At 44.4% G+C, this 17,192-nt stretch overlaps 1 protein-coding gene across 1 annotated transcript in view; it reads left to right on the forward strand.

The window, feature by feature from the left end:
- The window catches only part of SORCS3 (sortilin-related VPS10 domain containing receptor 3), a 624,980-nt gene that overhangs the window by 186,482 nt on the left and 421,306 nt on the right, over positions 1-17,192 (forward strand). The window contains exon 2 of the mRNA XM_012661662.1: positions 8,758-8,825. Within this exon, the coding sequence (XP_012517116.1) occupies positions 8,758-8,825 (68 nt within the window). The remainder of the gene's footprint in view (positions 1-8,757; positions 8,826-17,192) is intronic.

Raw genomic sequence — 17,192 nt, forward strand, 5'->3', positions numbered from 1 at the left:
GCCCACACCATGTTTACCTGGTTGGTTACAGTAGGCCCTTCATTTACTCTTGTCCCTCACTACCTTTCTGAACAACCTGAGTCATCCTGTTAAAACTTAAATACTGAATTTAAATCCTGTAGTGGTTTCCCATCTCACTCGAGTAGGTATCAAAGTTCTTACAGTAGTTCACAAGACCCAGTAAGATCTTAGCCTCCAAATATCTACCTGACCTTATCTTCAGCTTCATTAACTTCTTGCTGTTTCTTGAACATGCCAGGAGCACCTCTGCCTCAGATCTTTGCATTTCCTGCTTCCTGTGCCCATAACGTTTCTTACCTAGGAATCCATGTGATGTCATAACTCACCTCATTCAGGATTTTACTCAAGTGCCAGTTTCTCACATCCTCCCCAAGTCCACCCCTGCATGTTAGCATTTTCTCTGGATTATTTCTCTTATTTTTTATTATTTCCCTTCTATTCTGCTTATTTTTTCCTCATAGCACTCACTGCCATCTGATTACTATACCATTTTACCTATTTATTTGTCTCCTCTGCTAAAATATAAACTTAATGAGTGCAAAGAAGCTCGTTAGTTTTCTTCACTGCTGAATCCACAGCACTTGGCAGAAAGGAAACATTCCATATATATTAGTTTGATGAGTGAATGAAAAAATTATGAGGACCTGAAATAGACTGCAACACATTTCAGGAAACTTGGTGTTTGCCTGTGGTGTGAGATGAGGAAGGAATCATATTGAAGTCTGTCTTGAACCACAGAGTTGATGATACCCCCTTAAACAAACTAGGGAAAGGGGTTCATGGTTTTGCAAAATTTCATGCATGATATACTGACAAAGTTGGTATCTCTTGTACTAATACCTGGTCCTCCTAACTAGATTGTAAAGTCATGTTGAGCAAGGAGCACCATCCGTATTATTCTGGACACCCAGTAGGTGCTGGGACATTCTCATGCTGTGAGTCATTTGGGCTCTGGACTATCAATATTCAGTTTCTACTCCTTGGAGAGGAGGCTCCTCTAGGTGGGAGGAAGATGCCAGTACTCACAAGGCTGTGCTGAGACTTAAAATACACTCTTGTAGGCAGTCCCTGAGGTGTGTGTTTTAGCATCCTGTTTATGTTACCATTGTGGACTCATCCTGGTAAAGAAGGCCAGTGTGTCCCTATTCCAATTAGCTGGAAGCAAAGAACTATCAGGTCGAGGCAGGACAGAGGTGGTAAGTGATGAGGGGGAGCTGCAGGGGATGTGCAGAGAGCCCCATGGATTTAAAGGCTCCATGATTTCAGGAAGGTTTAATGAACTAAAGTAATTTTCCTTCAGAGTAAAATTTTACAGGCATTAAAGGTCCTCACTTCACTGAATGTGCTCACGGGCCAGAGCATCCTAGTGATTTATGAATTTGCAGATTATGCATTATCCTTTCAGAGGACAGGAATCCCCTGGGGCGTCCACCTGCCTTCCACTGGAGTAGCCAGGTGAACACACTGACTCTGATTTCCAGCCTCCTACATTGAAATTGGAGTCTAGAATGGATGGACATTTTTTAGAAGGAGCTTAACAACTCTTAGAATCTGAACCCCTTTCACTAAATAAGGGTAACTGGAAGCCCTTGTCTCCGGAAGAGTAATTGTCATTGCTAAGAACCGATGTTTGCCTAGTCAGTTTATAAAGGAGGTTGGGTTCCCTTGTTTGATGTGAATCAGCAACGCTGTGAGCTTGGCAGGGGAAGTGTATCATTACCCCATTTCAGGGAAGTGGAGCTGATTCTGAAGACGTGTGTGAGTTGCTCAGGCTCATGCAGTAGCATGCGGCGAAGCTGAGTCTTGAGATAGCCCCCTGGTTCCAAGGACTGTATTCTTACCATGTGGCCTTGCAAGCCCCATCCGGGAGGGAGAGGGCTAGATCCGATCGGCTGAGTGAATTTAGACCCTGGGAAATTTAGAAGGATTCTTTGGTGGAATAAGAACTGAAACTTCAGAGTGTGAGTCCCACCTCTCACATAAGAAGTAGGATGTGAAGAGTATGGAACTCTCCCTTTCCCCAGATACCGCTCTCCCAACCCTACCAGGGACTTAGACTCCTTAGTTGAAATAGAGATAATCCTGGAAGGCCTCAGGTTATGGAGGACTTTCCTTTTCAGGCTTGCAGGACTTGGGTTTTTTTTTTTTTGTTGTTGTTGTTCTTTGTTTTTGTTTTTGACCACTTTACCACCAAGGTTCTTATACTGTGCCTGGAATAGAGCAGGAATAGATGAATGGAAAAGGGAATGGGATGTGAGAAACAAAGGCATTAGTTGCTGACATTGTGTGTGTCTGAAGCTGGCCTGAGCATCTGGGGGCAGCAGAAGACACTACATGCTTGGAGACAGAAAACTGGAGGTAGGTGCTGAACAAAGACCGCATCATCTGATTTCATAATAGTCCAGCCATGTCCCTTATTGTCACCTTACCATATAAGTCCCTTATTTTACATATAGATATAGTCCCTTATTATAAAATTATCATCACCACCTTCTTTGCCCTTATAAAACTTTTTATCAGCCCATAATTGACCACTCGAAGTGCAACTCCTCTCTCCTTTCTGCGCCCTTCCAGTGTCCTTTGCGTCTTCTTTCCCACCGTGGCACAGCCTTGCTGTGTCTCAGAGTGGCTTGTGCATGCCTTGTGTTGCGCCACACGGCCCATTTCAGGGAAATGGAGCTGATTCTGAAAACCTGCACGAGTTGCTCAGGCTCATGCAGTAGCACGCGGTGAGGCTGGATCTTACAGGTACTTATTTGATAAAGCAACTTATCTAGTTCTTTCTCTGTCTCCATGCTGCTCACAGCTGGGACAGTGCCCCTCCCTGCTCTTTTCTATCTCCCCCTGTCCAATTTAAAGAGAAAGAGAGAGAGAAATAAAGCAGTCAAGCAGGCAGGCTCCCTATCTGTGTATCCAAATTCTTAACACGCTTTGAGGCCCAGCTCACATAACCCTCCTTCGTGAAGACTTTGCTGATCGCATTTTCTGGACTTAATTCCTTCCTCTTCCCAACTCTTCCAGCACATTATCTATACCTCTCTCATACATTTGTCATCTCATCCCTTCTTTTATTGTCATGCATCTATAATTCGTCCATAGGACCTTGTATGGCACCTGCCATGTGTCGGGCATTGTGCGAGGCACTGGGGATGCAGAGTTGAGTGAGACCCGATCTCTGACCTCGCAGAGGTCACGGTCTCACAGAGAAGACAGACACCCAGAGAAGTCACATTAACCCAGTGTGATACAAGCTGTAAGAGATGTACGAACAGTGTTATTCCTGAGAGGATGTCAGATGCCAATTTGAAATAAAGTTATATGTGCCTATATATATAATTGCATAAATATGCTTTTTCAGCTATATTTATATATAACACACACATACATAGAGACTTTTCTCCTATGTGTGTGCATGTGTGCATATATAGCTTATAAGGAGAGAAGTGGTAGTGACTCATGAATTATTCCAATTTATTTTCATTTTTCCTGCTGTCTAAAATCCCCCCAGGATTATAGCCAGTTAGGTCAAAAAGGTATTTATTTGACAAAGCTTATTTGGCAAACTGGAATCTCCCAACAATTTGTCTAGTTCTTTTCTCATCACACGTTTCTGTTTCCTATTTCTTCCTCTAAGAACAGAGAAAACAAAAGTTACCTTCACCTCCGGCCCTTGAGCTCTGGATATCTCCCTGACTCCCAGAGTTGAGCAGGTGTCTTTCTAATTCATACAAGAGGTGCTCAGTAAATATTCGTGCAATTCATCAATGAGTGATACACTCGGTGAGGGCAAGGACATGTTTTCTCCTCTCTGTATCCCCGTCCGTTGCCCTGTACACAAGCCCACTTAAACATTTGCTGAGTGGAGAAGCTTTTCATCAGCGCAGAACAAGCCCGGAGGGGCAGGCCGGCCTGGGTGGGAATGCTGCATCTTTCTCTTGCTGGTTGTGTGCTGTGGAGGTGACTCACTTAATCCTTGGGCCTCTGTTCCCTTATCTGTAAAATGGGGATATTACCCAATACCTAGTCTGTCCCAAAGGTTTGTTGTGAGCATTAAGGATCAGCGAGTATAGTATTTAGCACATAATAGGGGTTCAGTTAACATTTGGCCCCTGTTTTTCCTTTTTTGAATTTGACTACCTATTCGCGTAGTGAGGAATCAGCCGGAGGGGCATCAAATCAGACTCTGTGGGTCCGGGCGCATCTTGCATGCCACCCCCGCCCCCCGCCACAGGGCCCCTGAGCACACTCTCATCTCCTGTCTCTGATCTGAGCGCTCCCCCAGCAGCCTGGGGGCAGGTTAGGTGGGCCAGGTGGGCCGCACTGCATCTGCTTTCAGTTTTCTTCCCTGGTCATTTGCTCCTCCCTGGCGGCCTTTGGAAGGCTCTGGTGGTGGGAGAGGCGGGGCTGGGCAGGCTTTCTCATGCTCTTGGTTTTGTTTGCTTGGCATAGAATGTCTTCAGCCTGAAGGTTACGTTACCATCTCTTCGATTTCTATTAATGTCCTTCTGTGCTGGGCTCCAGGGGAAAGGAAGCTTCCAGCCCCTATTTCTCAGTGTTCTATCCTTTCCTCGGGGACCCTGGTGTGGTCTTGCTGTGGTGTCCTCATTGTATGTGTGCTGCCGCCTGCTTTGTTTGTGAGGTTACAGTCAAGGTGAAGGAAGGGGTGCGTTGCTAGATCAGGGTCTCGCCGTGGTGGAATGGGTGGTGCTGTAGCAGCACAGGTGGGAGAAGAATCACGATGGTGTGGCAGAGTCTTTCTCAAAGTTGCCTCAAGATTTCTGAATTCTACTGAGGATCTACCAAGTCAAACTTGTTGGGGGTGGGCCCGGAGAATCTGCATTTAACAGGCTCCCCGGTGACTGTTAGGCTCCAGCTTCACTTGTGGAGTGGGAAGAGCACTACCTTGGGGCATTTGGTCAAGGTCATGCATTGCTGGGACTTGACCTTGAGTTATGCCCACTTTCTGGGCCTCCGTTTCCTCTTCCATAAAAAGAAGGCAGTGGACTAGCTTCACACCATCTCCTGCTGAAGTTTGTTTACCACCAAAACATCAATATCTTTCATTGACTCAAAAATAATTATTTTGTAAGGACCTTCAATATGCTGAGCCTGTCTGTGAAGGACACAGAGGTACAAAACATGATCTCCACCTCAAGTTGTTCAGAATCTGGTTGAGAAGGCAACTCATGTAACATGCAGAAATTATCAAGATAGTGTTTAACTAAGTGGTCAATTATGTGACTCAGTTTTAAGCAAAATAGGCTTTCAGAAGAGTGAGAATTTTGATGGCCGGCATAAGAACTGTCCTAGGAGACTACCTGAAGGAGGTGGGCCTTGGATAGTTTCTGGAATAACAGGCAGGCTAGTACAGATGGTAACGAAAGGGCTGGGCCCAGGCAGTGCTCCAGCAGAGGTACGAGGATGAGTTGGCTCACCTGCAGTACTGTGAGAAACTTAGAATGTTTAAAGCAGAGGACAGGTTTTTGAAAACTGGAAAAAGGGTTGGAAGAGCATGCATGGGTCAAACTGCAGAGTACCTTAAAGGCCAGTCTGAGGAGTCTGGATTCCATCCTTTGGCAGAGGGAACCAGTAAAGGCTTCTGATCAAGAAAGTATATGAATTAAGAGGCAAAATTGAAACCATCTATGGTGAAGGCAGAAATAATATTCATGGAGGTATGGGAGGATGTGTTAGCCTGGATTCTCCAAGAAGCAGACATGAAGATAAGGTTAGACGTCCAAGAAACTAAATAGGAAAAATGCCTGTGAGAGAAAATCAAAAGGGGGCTGGAAGAGATTGGGACAACAGCTGGGCTGAGATGAAGGCCTGATACCCCCACCCCCTAGCGAAGGAGACAGGCAAGGAAGGAAGGTGGTTGGCTGGGAGCATCTCAGACTGCAGTGAAGTTCTCTGGAAAGTTCAGCAACAAACAGCCTTTGTTAGGGAATCTCAAAGTCAGTGTCCCCCATCAGAGGAGTCCCATTGCCCAGAAACGGGTCTGCCTAGTATCCCTGTTGCACTTAGTGATTGGCTGGGAGCAGATCTTAGGAGGTATGGACTTGGCAACAAGGTAGTGATAGATTTCACAGCATGAGAGCTAGGATCCCAAGTCGTTTATGTTCCCTACAGTTGGAGATCTGAAAGACACATTCTCACGGCAGCTACTTAGGGGAAGGAGAATATTCTTTTGGATGGTTTATCTCCAGAGTGTCTGAGTCTTTGCTCATGGTGCCTTGTCTGTGTGGAGACACTCCTCATCCCCCTTTAACCAGTTTCTACTCTTCTTAGGTATTAGTTTGGGTTTCACCTTTAGGAGGCCTTTTCTGACCTCCTTTGCCCTCTCTGTGGATTTGGGACCTCAAATTACCCACACTTGCCTCTGCACCTCTCATTCTCTGTAGGGAATTGCCTGCTCATTTGTGTGTGGGGTTTTCCTCCCCAGTAAACTGTGAGCTTCTGGAGTGAAGACTCTGGCTCTTTTATTTCTGTATCTCAATGGGTAGCCCAGTGGCTGGAATATCATAGTCATTTAATAGAGGATGGAAGGAAGGAAGGAAGGAAAAGATGGAGGGACAGAGTGAAAAAAGGAATGCGGCCCAAGCTTTGGTAAGGATAGGGTTTTCCAGATCCAGTTGTTAGGAGCTCTGTTAATCAAGTAGAAGTCTCACCACCAACATCTCTTTCTTTTTTTTAACGTTGCTTTTGCACTTTTTGAAGACATGTCCCTGTAGGGTTGATGTGGGGAAAAAATGAAGTGGTTTGCCTAGCTTCTGCAGAGCCCTAGGTGGTTGTTCCAACTTAGTTTTTTTAGTAAAGCTTAGTTTTGAGCTTGTTTTTCCAGAATTTGGGATGGCCTGCACATAGCCTTCCATGCTTTTACATGGTGACTTTGAAAATGACTTTGTAGATGAAAGAAGATCAGATGAAGTGGGGGAGAAGACTCTGTTGTGTGCGTGTATCTGTGTGTACCCTTTATAATAATTCAATAAACAGAAATGATCTGGCACATTGCTGGGCATTTGGTTGGGAAGGGTATGGACAAGTCTCTTGTCTTTATTAGTCCCTGGCTTTAATAAATGAGGAAACTAGCCATGAATGGAAGAGACAAGAACCACTGAGAGACCATGGATAACAATTCTCCGTGTAGGTTACTCATTCCTTGCTGTTGTGCTGTGGAAATAAGACAGGTATCTTGGTAGATTCTACTGTTCTACAAATAGCCATGCCATTGAGGTTTTCTCCTGTTCTACAAATAGCCACACCACTGATGTGTGCTAGTGATACACACTCTTTGCTGTTGTACTGTGGCAACAGGACAGATAGCTTGGTAGATTCCACTGTTCTACAAACAGCCAAGCTGTTGATGAGGTTTCTTGCCAACCTGCCGTTCCTCATCACAGGACACAATCTGGGCAGAAACCCATGAGTAAGGGCCTCACAAAATAAGGGCCATGGACTCTTTTGACCTATAATGGGGTCACAGCCCTTGTCTTTAATTTTTTTCTTAGTTTACATTAGAAGAAATGGAAATGGGGCTGATTGACCCCGTGGAGAGCCGGATGAGAATAAATCTCAAAGTGAGCATTTTGTTGTTAGTTAAGTGCCATAAAAATGTTCAATATAATGGCTGATTATTTTTCTTTAATCTTAAATGGATACCTAGAATGGGCAAGTCCCATCTTGGTAGCAGAAATTCATTATCTTGGAGAGTTTAATGGCTACTGTGAAAATGAACTGGAGGAAGTTAAATTGTGGAATGGGATGGAGCTGAGAAAAGTGAAATGAGTTGTGCATTAAATTTAGATAAACACAATTATGTGTAACTGGATTATCACGCGTGCAGGCAGGCGATGTATATTATGCACCTGCATTTTGATTAAAATCGATTCAGGTGCATGCACTTAGCATCCCTGTAGATACGGAGTTGTGCCTAAGCCACTGTCCAGATGCGTGAGGGGCAGTCGGGGCGATGTCTGATATCCAAGTCTCCAGCTGGAGGAGTGTAAAGGGCATGGGAAGACTGACCATCCTAAGACCAGTTCAGAAAACCACTAACTGTATTATAGGCCACTCCGGCTCTATCACAAGTACAACTCTCTTCTTGGTTACTTAACTTCTGCTGGAGTCAAAAGACTGGCCCTGGAGTCCAGTGGAGTGCAGTGATCTGCTTACTCCATGGTGGGGGCAGATCAGAGGATGTTGGGGACTGGGTCTGCCTGTAATTCAGGTATTTATGCCTATTAGGGCCCTATTAGTGGAAACAAGACGTCTTTTTGAACCTCTTTTGTAGACAGAAAGAATAAGGCCCCAGTTCCTTATTACCCTTTTGGTCCAATTCTGTAAATCAGAATCATGTCTGATCAAAAGCAAGCCCATCATTTGATCTCTGGGTGGCCTTGGTGGTGAACAAAGCCAGCTGACCTGCGCCTGACCTTGAAGGAGGACAGATGTGGGGAAACAACTGTCAATATCCAATTAATTCCTGTTGGCATGTTTTATTTCAAATGCAAAGCACTGTCAGGATTAAAATAAATGCTACCAGTTACAGGGATGCGTTAAATTAATAACTTTTTTCCCCTTGCTTGATCCTATAATACCCCTCAACTCAGTGGATAAATACTAAGCTCTCCTCTGGGTGATATGAGATGAATTGTATATTGTTACACAAACTAAAGTAAGCTTCCATTTTTTCCCCCTTTGTTCCTCTCCTTTGCCCTCATCCCCAATCCCTTGCAGGTCATACTTATCCTGACGAAGCTGTATGACTTCAACCTGGGGAGCGTGACTGAGAGTTCACTTTGGAGGTAAGTGGATTAGAGATTCTTAAGGAGCTACTGTGGCTCGGCTCATATGAGAAGTACAAGTTAGACAGTTGGGAAATATGGTTTGGAAGGATCAAAAAATCGTCCTGCTCCTGGAAACCTGCTCTAATGCTCCAGGTGGAACAGACAGCTCCCATCCGTGAACTCTCTTATGATCTGCTTACCTCCTTTGGGGGCTGTCACACATCCACCTTGGCTCTCTTGTTGCTTCTGAGTTCCTGCAATGTCTCATTCTACTTGAAGAAGGTGAGGTCTGGCTATAGAGATCAGATGAGCATGCCTTAAGCCAGTAGGGACCCTGGAAAAGAAGCCTGCTATGGGAGGGATTCTTGTCTTGGGCATGAGTCTTGGCTGGCCCAAGGACTGTCTCCAGGCCTTTGCATCTAGAAGGCCATTGCATGTATTATATGGTGTGGTTTTGAGAAGCCAGTGCCTGTGGGAACAGATACATCTGGGTGTGGATGTACAGACTCAAGTCTGCATGATGATTTCGTGATCCCTAGGCACTCCTGCCCTCCTGGGCCCTTTCCCCACAAATGATATTAAAAGGTATATTTTACCACTGCATTGGTAGAAAGACAAATACATTAATATCATATATTAAAACACTTTTAAACCTAAAAGTTTATTCTTTCTTTTGATTCTAAAAAAAAATTAAAACACTTTTGGGACCCCTAAGAGTATTGTGAGACTAAGCACTCTACCTCCTGTGCCTGGCGGATGAGTCATTCCTGATGGCAATGCTGGGACACAGGGAACAAGGGAGAAGAGGGGTGTGGGCAAGTTGAGTCAGAGAGGACTTTAACGAAGCTACGAAGCTAGGAGTTCCTCTGGGCAGGGAACGCCCGTGCGCACAACTTTATGTGCAGCTCCTGTCATACATACACACAGCCATGCGTCTACTCTGACATGTGGTCACGCGGGGCAATAGTGAGTTCATCAGCCTCTGTGCTTATGTCCGTGAGACTTGCAGGGTTGTGCATTTTATCCCATTTACCTTGTCACGTGTGAATAATGGGGAGGAGGCTCCCACAAAAGGCTATTCATCTGGCTGCATCATCAACCCAGAGCCCTGTCCGGATGATCTCCAGGGGTTTTGGAGCAGAGGAGTCTGGGGCGTGCGATACTTCTTCACCTGACCTGTTTGTTTGCAGTGAACTAGCCAGATCTCTCTAGGGAGGAGGGAGCAGTTGTAGCATCTATTAAATATTTAGGGGTTAATTGCTCATATTGACTGAGGCCTGCCTCCATTTGCACAGGATGTCTAAAACCTAATTTTGCTGTTCAGTGAAAATTGGCAGAGGTATAAGTAACCAGGGTGCCTCCAACAGATCAAAGCGTGGCTATTTCTACTCACGTTGTACTTCCTGGGGAATTAGAGCCTCAGAAACCTTCCTTCAAGCCCAAGCACAGCTGATGCTGTGTGATACTTTAAGCCTCACTCCTTTGCTGTCTGCTTGGTCAAATCATGAAACAAGCCAGAAAATCCTGTTCTTATACTGGAAAACAGCTATTCCTGGCATCCCACATCTCAGAAAAGGTTTGGCTGTTTCTAGGAGCAGACCAGGCAAGCCCAGAAACCTAGGCCAGCTACTTACTGCCAGAGGCCGGCCCTTAAATAAAGGGTGTACCCCACAATCGCGAGAGCCAGTAAGTATATTCACAGGCATGCACCAAGAGACAGTACGCAGACTGGTGTCTCTAAGGGTACCCTGATATTCAATTCAGTTGCCAGGATTCAAGTCCCGCTTTGCCCGCCAGTGAGCTCTGTAATTTGGGGCACTTTTACTTGACCTCTCTGTATTAGTTTCCTAGGGCTGATGGCTTAAAACAGCAGAAATGTATTCTATCCCAATTCTGGAGTCCAGAACTCTGAAATCAAGGTGTGTCAGGGTCACACTCCCTCTGGTGGCTCCAGGGTGCATCTGGATAAGCCAGGATGACCTTATCTTGAGATCCTTAACTTAATGGCATCTTCAAAGACCCTTTTTTCCAAAGAAGGTTTCATTATATATTTTGGGGTTAGGATGTAGACATATCTCTTTAGGGGTTCCACCATTCAGCCCACTTCACTGTCATTTTCCCCAATACACACTGGGGATAGCACAGAATGTACCTTTGCTCTAGCCACATTTTCCTTGCTGTTCCTCAAACACGCCAACCACGCTTTTCCCTAGAGCCTTTCCACTCCGCTCGTCCCTCTGCCTACAGCTCCCAGGGGTCGCGGTGGATACCGCGCTTCCTTCCTCTCTTTGCTCACAGGTCACCTAATCAGTGAGGCCTTTCTCCAGGCCTCCACGTTCCATCACTTGGCTGCATTTCCCTTTTAGTACTTATCACCGCCTGGCATGGTAAATCTTTACTTATTGATTTATTTATTGTCTTCCTACACCCACTAACATCTAAGCTTGTAGAGAGAGGGAAGGTTTTCCATTTTAATTCAATGCTGTATCCTCAGCACCCAGACGAGTATCTAGCACACAAGAGGTGCTTAATCAATGTTTGGTCCATGAATAAATTAATGGATGGGTTGTAAAGATTAAATAAGATAAATGTAAAAACACTTAGGCCAGTAACTCACATGTAGGAAGTGCTTACTTAATTGTAATTATTAATGATTATTATAACCCTGTGTGTTTGTATAGAGTTTCCATTATTGACTTTGTTTTTAAGGATCCGTTGCTGCAGAGGTCTGTGTGAGTGAAGTTGTAAGACACCACGTATGTGTGTTCTGTGTTCTCTAGGAATTAGCAGAGCTCTTTTGAGGATGAAGGCTGGGGACTAAGGAGGGAGAGGAGAGTGATTTAGAATGTTGTCCTTGTGCCCATTGGGGGCAATTGGAATATCAATTGTTACTGAGTCGAAGATACTCTTTAATAGAAAATATTCTCTGAGCTGGGTGTTGGAATGATGGGAGGAATGCAGTTTGGCTTGTGACAAGTGGAAAAATGTCCTTCCCGTAGGGCAAAGTCCAGGAAAGCCTGGTCTGCAGGAGAGAAGGGTACCAAGCTGGGGCAGAGGGAGCAGCTAAGTGCTGGGCCCGGTCGGGAGAGTGTGGGGAACTGCACGGGTCATACCAGGGGGCCAAGCGGAGGGGGTTACTCAGAGTGTAGTTTACAGATAACAGATCCCATAGGGTGTGACCTTTTGGGGATCAGCAAAGGTGGCGGATATTATGGGCTTTCCCTCTGAAGCAATCTCATATATGAATGTGTTTTTGTGTTAGGTTTCAGGGCGTTCATGGACCTGATAAAACCAGGCTTATAAACCCTTGGATAGAGTGTGATGGGCAGAAGGGACTGCCTCTAAGCTCTGTGGGGCTTTTCCCAGCTTGCAGGGGCCTCATAGGGAGTCTTCTAACTTTTTACTGTCTTCCCCACTCATCCCCTGAAGACCTGCATCTCCTGCCTTCTTTCCCTGTTCTGATAATGATGTCTTTTACAGTTAGAGCCTAGAGCAGTGTGATTTTCCTTCCTAATATAGTGTGCAGAGAAAAGAAACTGAATAAAACATGCACGCTTTAGGATTCATGATTTGGCCCAACATGCTTAAGCAAGATGAAATTGAATTTGCTGATTCTTCTTCAATGTTTTGTACAACCGAGAAGCCCGGGGCAGCAGCTGTCATGACAAGATGACACCCTCTGCCAGGTTATAGTGTGATATAATTATTTGCCTCAATTGGATTAATAATTCAGAGGCCATAGACTTCTAAATAGACAAAAGACTATTTAAAAGCATTAAATCGTGCAGTGGTATCTTGCACTCTTGTGACATTCTTTTTGGAGCTCCTTGGTTCTATTAAACAGGTGGTGGCCAAAGTTCTTTCTTCACCAACACCAAGATGGCTACACGTATTTGTGATTTAGCACAAGCATCTGTTGGATTCCTTGGTCAAAGGACACTTCACGTATAGGATTTCAAGTTTACAGAATGAGTGAGGTTGGGGACTGACTTTTCTAAAAGATTCAGGGCCTTCCCTGAGTTAACTGGGTCACAGGCTTGAGATTAGGAGCATTGCCTCGCTCCCTGGATCTGAGACTCTGTCATACGTTCGTCCTCCAAAATGAAAACTGCAGCTAGATAGATGCCTCCTCCCATTTCTCCTCCATTCCCAACAAAAATAGCCATTTCCATGCACTGTGCGGGTTCCATGGACTCAAAGGGAGGGCCACGTCTCGCTCATTTCCATGAGAACTGCATGTAGCACATGCTTTGGTGCCATCTTTATGCCGCTCTGCATGTATGGGTGTGTGTGTCTCTGCCTCATTTGGTGGCATTCATGGTCCTAGATTAGGAAGAAAGGATGTCACTTTTCTCTGGAAGTGGAAAACCCTGAGAAGGTCAATGGATCCACTGCTTGACGTAGTTAAGTTTTTAGTTTTGAACCTATGTCATTGCCAGGATTTATGGTTCTGACTGGCAAGACACTTCGTGGACTCAGTTCTGTATGTCTTAGACATTAGCAGTTGGACTAATAAACAAACACATGACTATTCTCTATCTTTCTCTTAAAAAAGTTTGAAGTATTCCTTTCTGGAAGGATATGAACTAGCCAGCAATTCTTTAGCTTCTGAAAGTCTGTCCCAAACATTACTCTCCAGCAAAGGTTCCTGACTGGTCAGCTGCAGATCAAAACATACATGGCAGAGGAAGTGCGGGTGTGAGTTCTTCGCAGGTGTGAGTTCTGCACAGGTGTGAGGTCTCCATGGGAGCTTTCCCCTGGTGACTGGGTTAGGGTCCTCACAGAGCTAAATGAACTTGCAGTTGTCTAGGCACATGAAGAAACAGGAATCCTTTACAAGGAATGGGCCCCTTCCCTTGGTGGACCTTGGTTCTTCACCTCTCTCCTCTCTTGCGTTATTCCATCCACCCAATCTCCGCAGCACAGGAGACATTCTGCTCTAGAAAAGCAACCAGACCATTCTTCCTGCATGCCTGGCTTCAGGACCCACAGAACACAGGGGTCTCAGATCGAGGGTTTCCTGATTAAAGTATTTATGGAGTGTACTGATGAACCCCAGGCACATCCTGCTGGAAGCTTCCTCTGACCCTCCTCCCTGGGTGGAGGCCTCTCTGCTGCTCATAGTTCACTTCACATCCACACCATACTGGTGATTTGTTCCTGGCCCGTGAGCCTCTCAAGGGCAAGGTCCATGTGCCTTAGTTACCTCTGATCTGCAATGCCTAGCACTTCAGCTCCACTAAAGAAGGGTTTAGAGACCTGAGAGAGGTTTCCAGCAGCCCCAACCCAGTGCCAGCGCCAGCTCCGCCTTGCCCCGTCCCTGTTATTGAGTTGTCTCATACTCCTGCCACTCAGGAGTCCTGTGACTTTTTCATCTGGTTCACAAGCTGTTGTCTGGACCATTTATTTCCTCCGTAATTGTTCTGTCAGTGACCTTTCTTGGGGATGCTGCTTTTTTAAAATAGAAGATGGAGACCTTTTGAATTTATTAATTTTTTGTTTGCCAAGAAAACCCTGACAATAATTGCTAAGACTTCCCAGACGTTATTAGTTTACAAACTTTAATGACACTCATGATTTATTTATATGCTTTCCTCCCTCTACAGCTGCTCACCCCAATTCCTTAGTGGAATTCCTGCTGAATCTGAGTGAATTAGTGGAAACAAAACTGCAGATTGGAATGACATTTTTTTTTTTTTTTGCTAGGCTGTTAATTAAAAGCTTTCCATCCCATCCACTAGGCTCTTCATATGTGAGGTCCCGAAGGCTGGGCTAATACAGGCTGTGAAATCCCCCTTCTAGAACTGGGACCTTTTCCTATTTGCTTTCAGGAGTAATAAATCTGGTGGAAACTCCTGAATGGGTCACCGAGCATTCAATTGAACAGATATTAATTGAGGATCCATTATGTAAGCACCCCTGTGCTCATTGCTGGGAGATGCAGAGTAAGTATGTCATGATTGCTATCCTCAAGGAGTGTTTAGTTTGGTTGGAAAGTGAAGATTAATGTACAAAGGAAACATAACAGCAGGCATATGCAGGAATATATATGTGTATACGATATACAGTGCATTCTGCAATGAGTGACCCTGCTCTAGAAATACTTATATTTTTATTATTATCACCCCACCTCATTCCATAAAAAATGCAAAACAATTCTTGGAATGAATCAGAGACGAGATCAATATGGCACATTTATTTTGTTTTGCTTTTTAATACAACATATCCTATTTCTCCATGAGGATGTGACCCTCTTAAGAGGAAAGACTATTTCATACACTAATGGTTCCCATAGTTCTTAGAGACACCTGGTGACAGATGGGATTGTGTGAGCATAGTGCATAAAGGGGCTGGTCCTGGCGTCAAACTGCCGGCATGTGAATCCAGCTCTACTGCTTACTGACTTTACCTCCTTGAGCAGTGCTTGGATCTCTCTAAGCCTCAGTTTACTTATCCATATAATAAAATGATAAAAGGCCTATCTCATAGAGGTTTGCAAGGACTTAGTGAGGTAATGCATGGAAAGCAATTGACACTCTAATCAATATTAATATAATAATGATTATTTATTCATAGACCCCAATCCTCTTAGTGCAGCAGCTTTAGCCAGGCTCCAGATTGCAACCATGCTGATATCTTTAGGAGAGTGGGGTGCAGAGCACATCTAGACTTCCAGGCACATAATGCCTGGAAATGATGCATTTCTACTTGAGAACATTCCCACGTCTTCCCCTTTACATACTTGTCTGTGTTTGGCAAAAAGTGGAGGTTAACGTATTGGTTTTCATACACCAGGTGATGGTGATGACATTGCTGCGGCTGATGCTGACTTTGGGTGCAGGATGCAAAGTACAGTCTGATTTTCAATTTCCCCAACATAGTGTTAACTCATCCTTTACTGATTTCTTTTTCATACAACTTTTGGGGCATCTAAGCCCATTGAAGAGCTTTATTGCCTCCCAGGTAATTAACATGGAAGGCAGAGTGGGGCCATGCATGTTTCTCAAACTTGGTGTATCCTCAGAATTACTTGTACAATGTGTTAAAAATCTAGATTTCCTGGCCCTCCCGCAAAGACTCCGATTTAGTAAGGCTGGGTTGCTACTCAGGAATTTATAATGTTATAAGCTCCCTGGTTGATGCTGATCTTCAGTTAGGATTGGGAACCACTGAGCTCAGAGGAAGCTTGGGTTCCAGGCTCATTCCTATTATTAATTAATTGGCTTACTCGTGCCATCCTTCTGTTTCCTTACAAATAAAGGTATTAGATGGAATGATTTCTCAAATCTGTTTCACCTGAGTCCACAGTCTCTGCATCCTGGGACATCAAATCAGAAGCCCACTTGGGATTTATGATACCCAGCAGGCACCTTTTCTGGGCTAAGAGCACCAATCCTGAGCACAGACACCCTCCTTAAAAACATCTGGTGGAAAAGTTGCCATCCAAGTCCCAATAAAATAACATCCTCTGCTAACTTGCTGTTCACTGACGATATTATCCAGTTGGCAGGCATTAGCCAGAACACCTGTCCAAACTACTTAGTTTAAATTCATTAAACACCATGAAATCTATGAAAGTCTTTGTTCTGAAAAAAAACTAGAATGAGAAATGAGGTTGCTCTAAATGTTGGGCCATCAGATATCTTACTCTGCTAGAGAACAGAGAAACCAGGGTGCTGGAGAAGCAGATCTGGATTGCAGATTTAATGTTCTCCTATTTATTACGAGAAAGAGGAATTCTTTTTATGGCCTAATCTTTTTTCTTGCACTAGGCAGTACCACAACCTGCATAAATTTTGATTTTTGTCCAGTGGCTGAGAGAATGTAACACTTTGGTATGGATTGTGTCTGCTGATTGTTATTTTATGTTGTTTTTCCTTTCCTCCAAATGCAGTGCTGTTTTATCACAATCATAAATAATCTCACCATTTGGAGAAAGGGTGTGAAATTCTGCCCATCCCTTTCCACGGCCTGAGCTCCCACTCGTTTTCTCAGTAGGAGATTCATTAGCCTTCTAATGGCGCTAATAAGTGAACAGGATCAGACAGTCTCTTCTAAAATAACATTTATAAATGGTTACATTTCCCTACTTGCTAAGATAGACCTTAATTTATTGCCCTGCCAGATGTCCATGTGTGTAAAACTATGATAGGTGGGACCTTGGAATGTGGTTTGAAGCCAAAAAAAAAACCATTTGAATTCACACAGAGCCTATCTATTTTCAAGTTTATAGGAGAGTAGATTTTACATACCCCATTCCTACTTATATATATAATGACTATAAAGATTAGGTAGTCAAACTTTCATCGTTTCTTCTCTCATTTGGTGGCCAGTTACTTTATTGGACATAGACTACAAATGTCGTTAGGAGGCCTCTGGCAGCTT

Source organism: Propithecus coquereli, unplaced genomic scaffold (genome assembly GCF_000956105.1).
Source record: "Propithecus coquereli isolate 6110/MARCELLA unplaced genomic scaffold, Pcoq_1.0 Scaffold73, whole genome shotgun sequence".
Classification (NCBI taxonomy): Eukaryota; Metazoa; Chordata; class Mammalia; order Primates; family Indriidae; genus Propithecus; species Propithecus coquereli.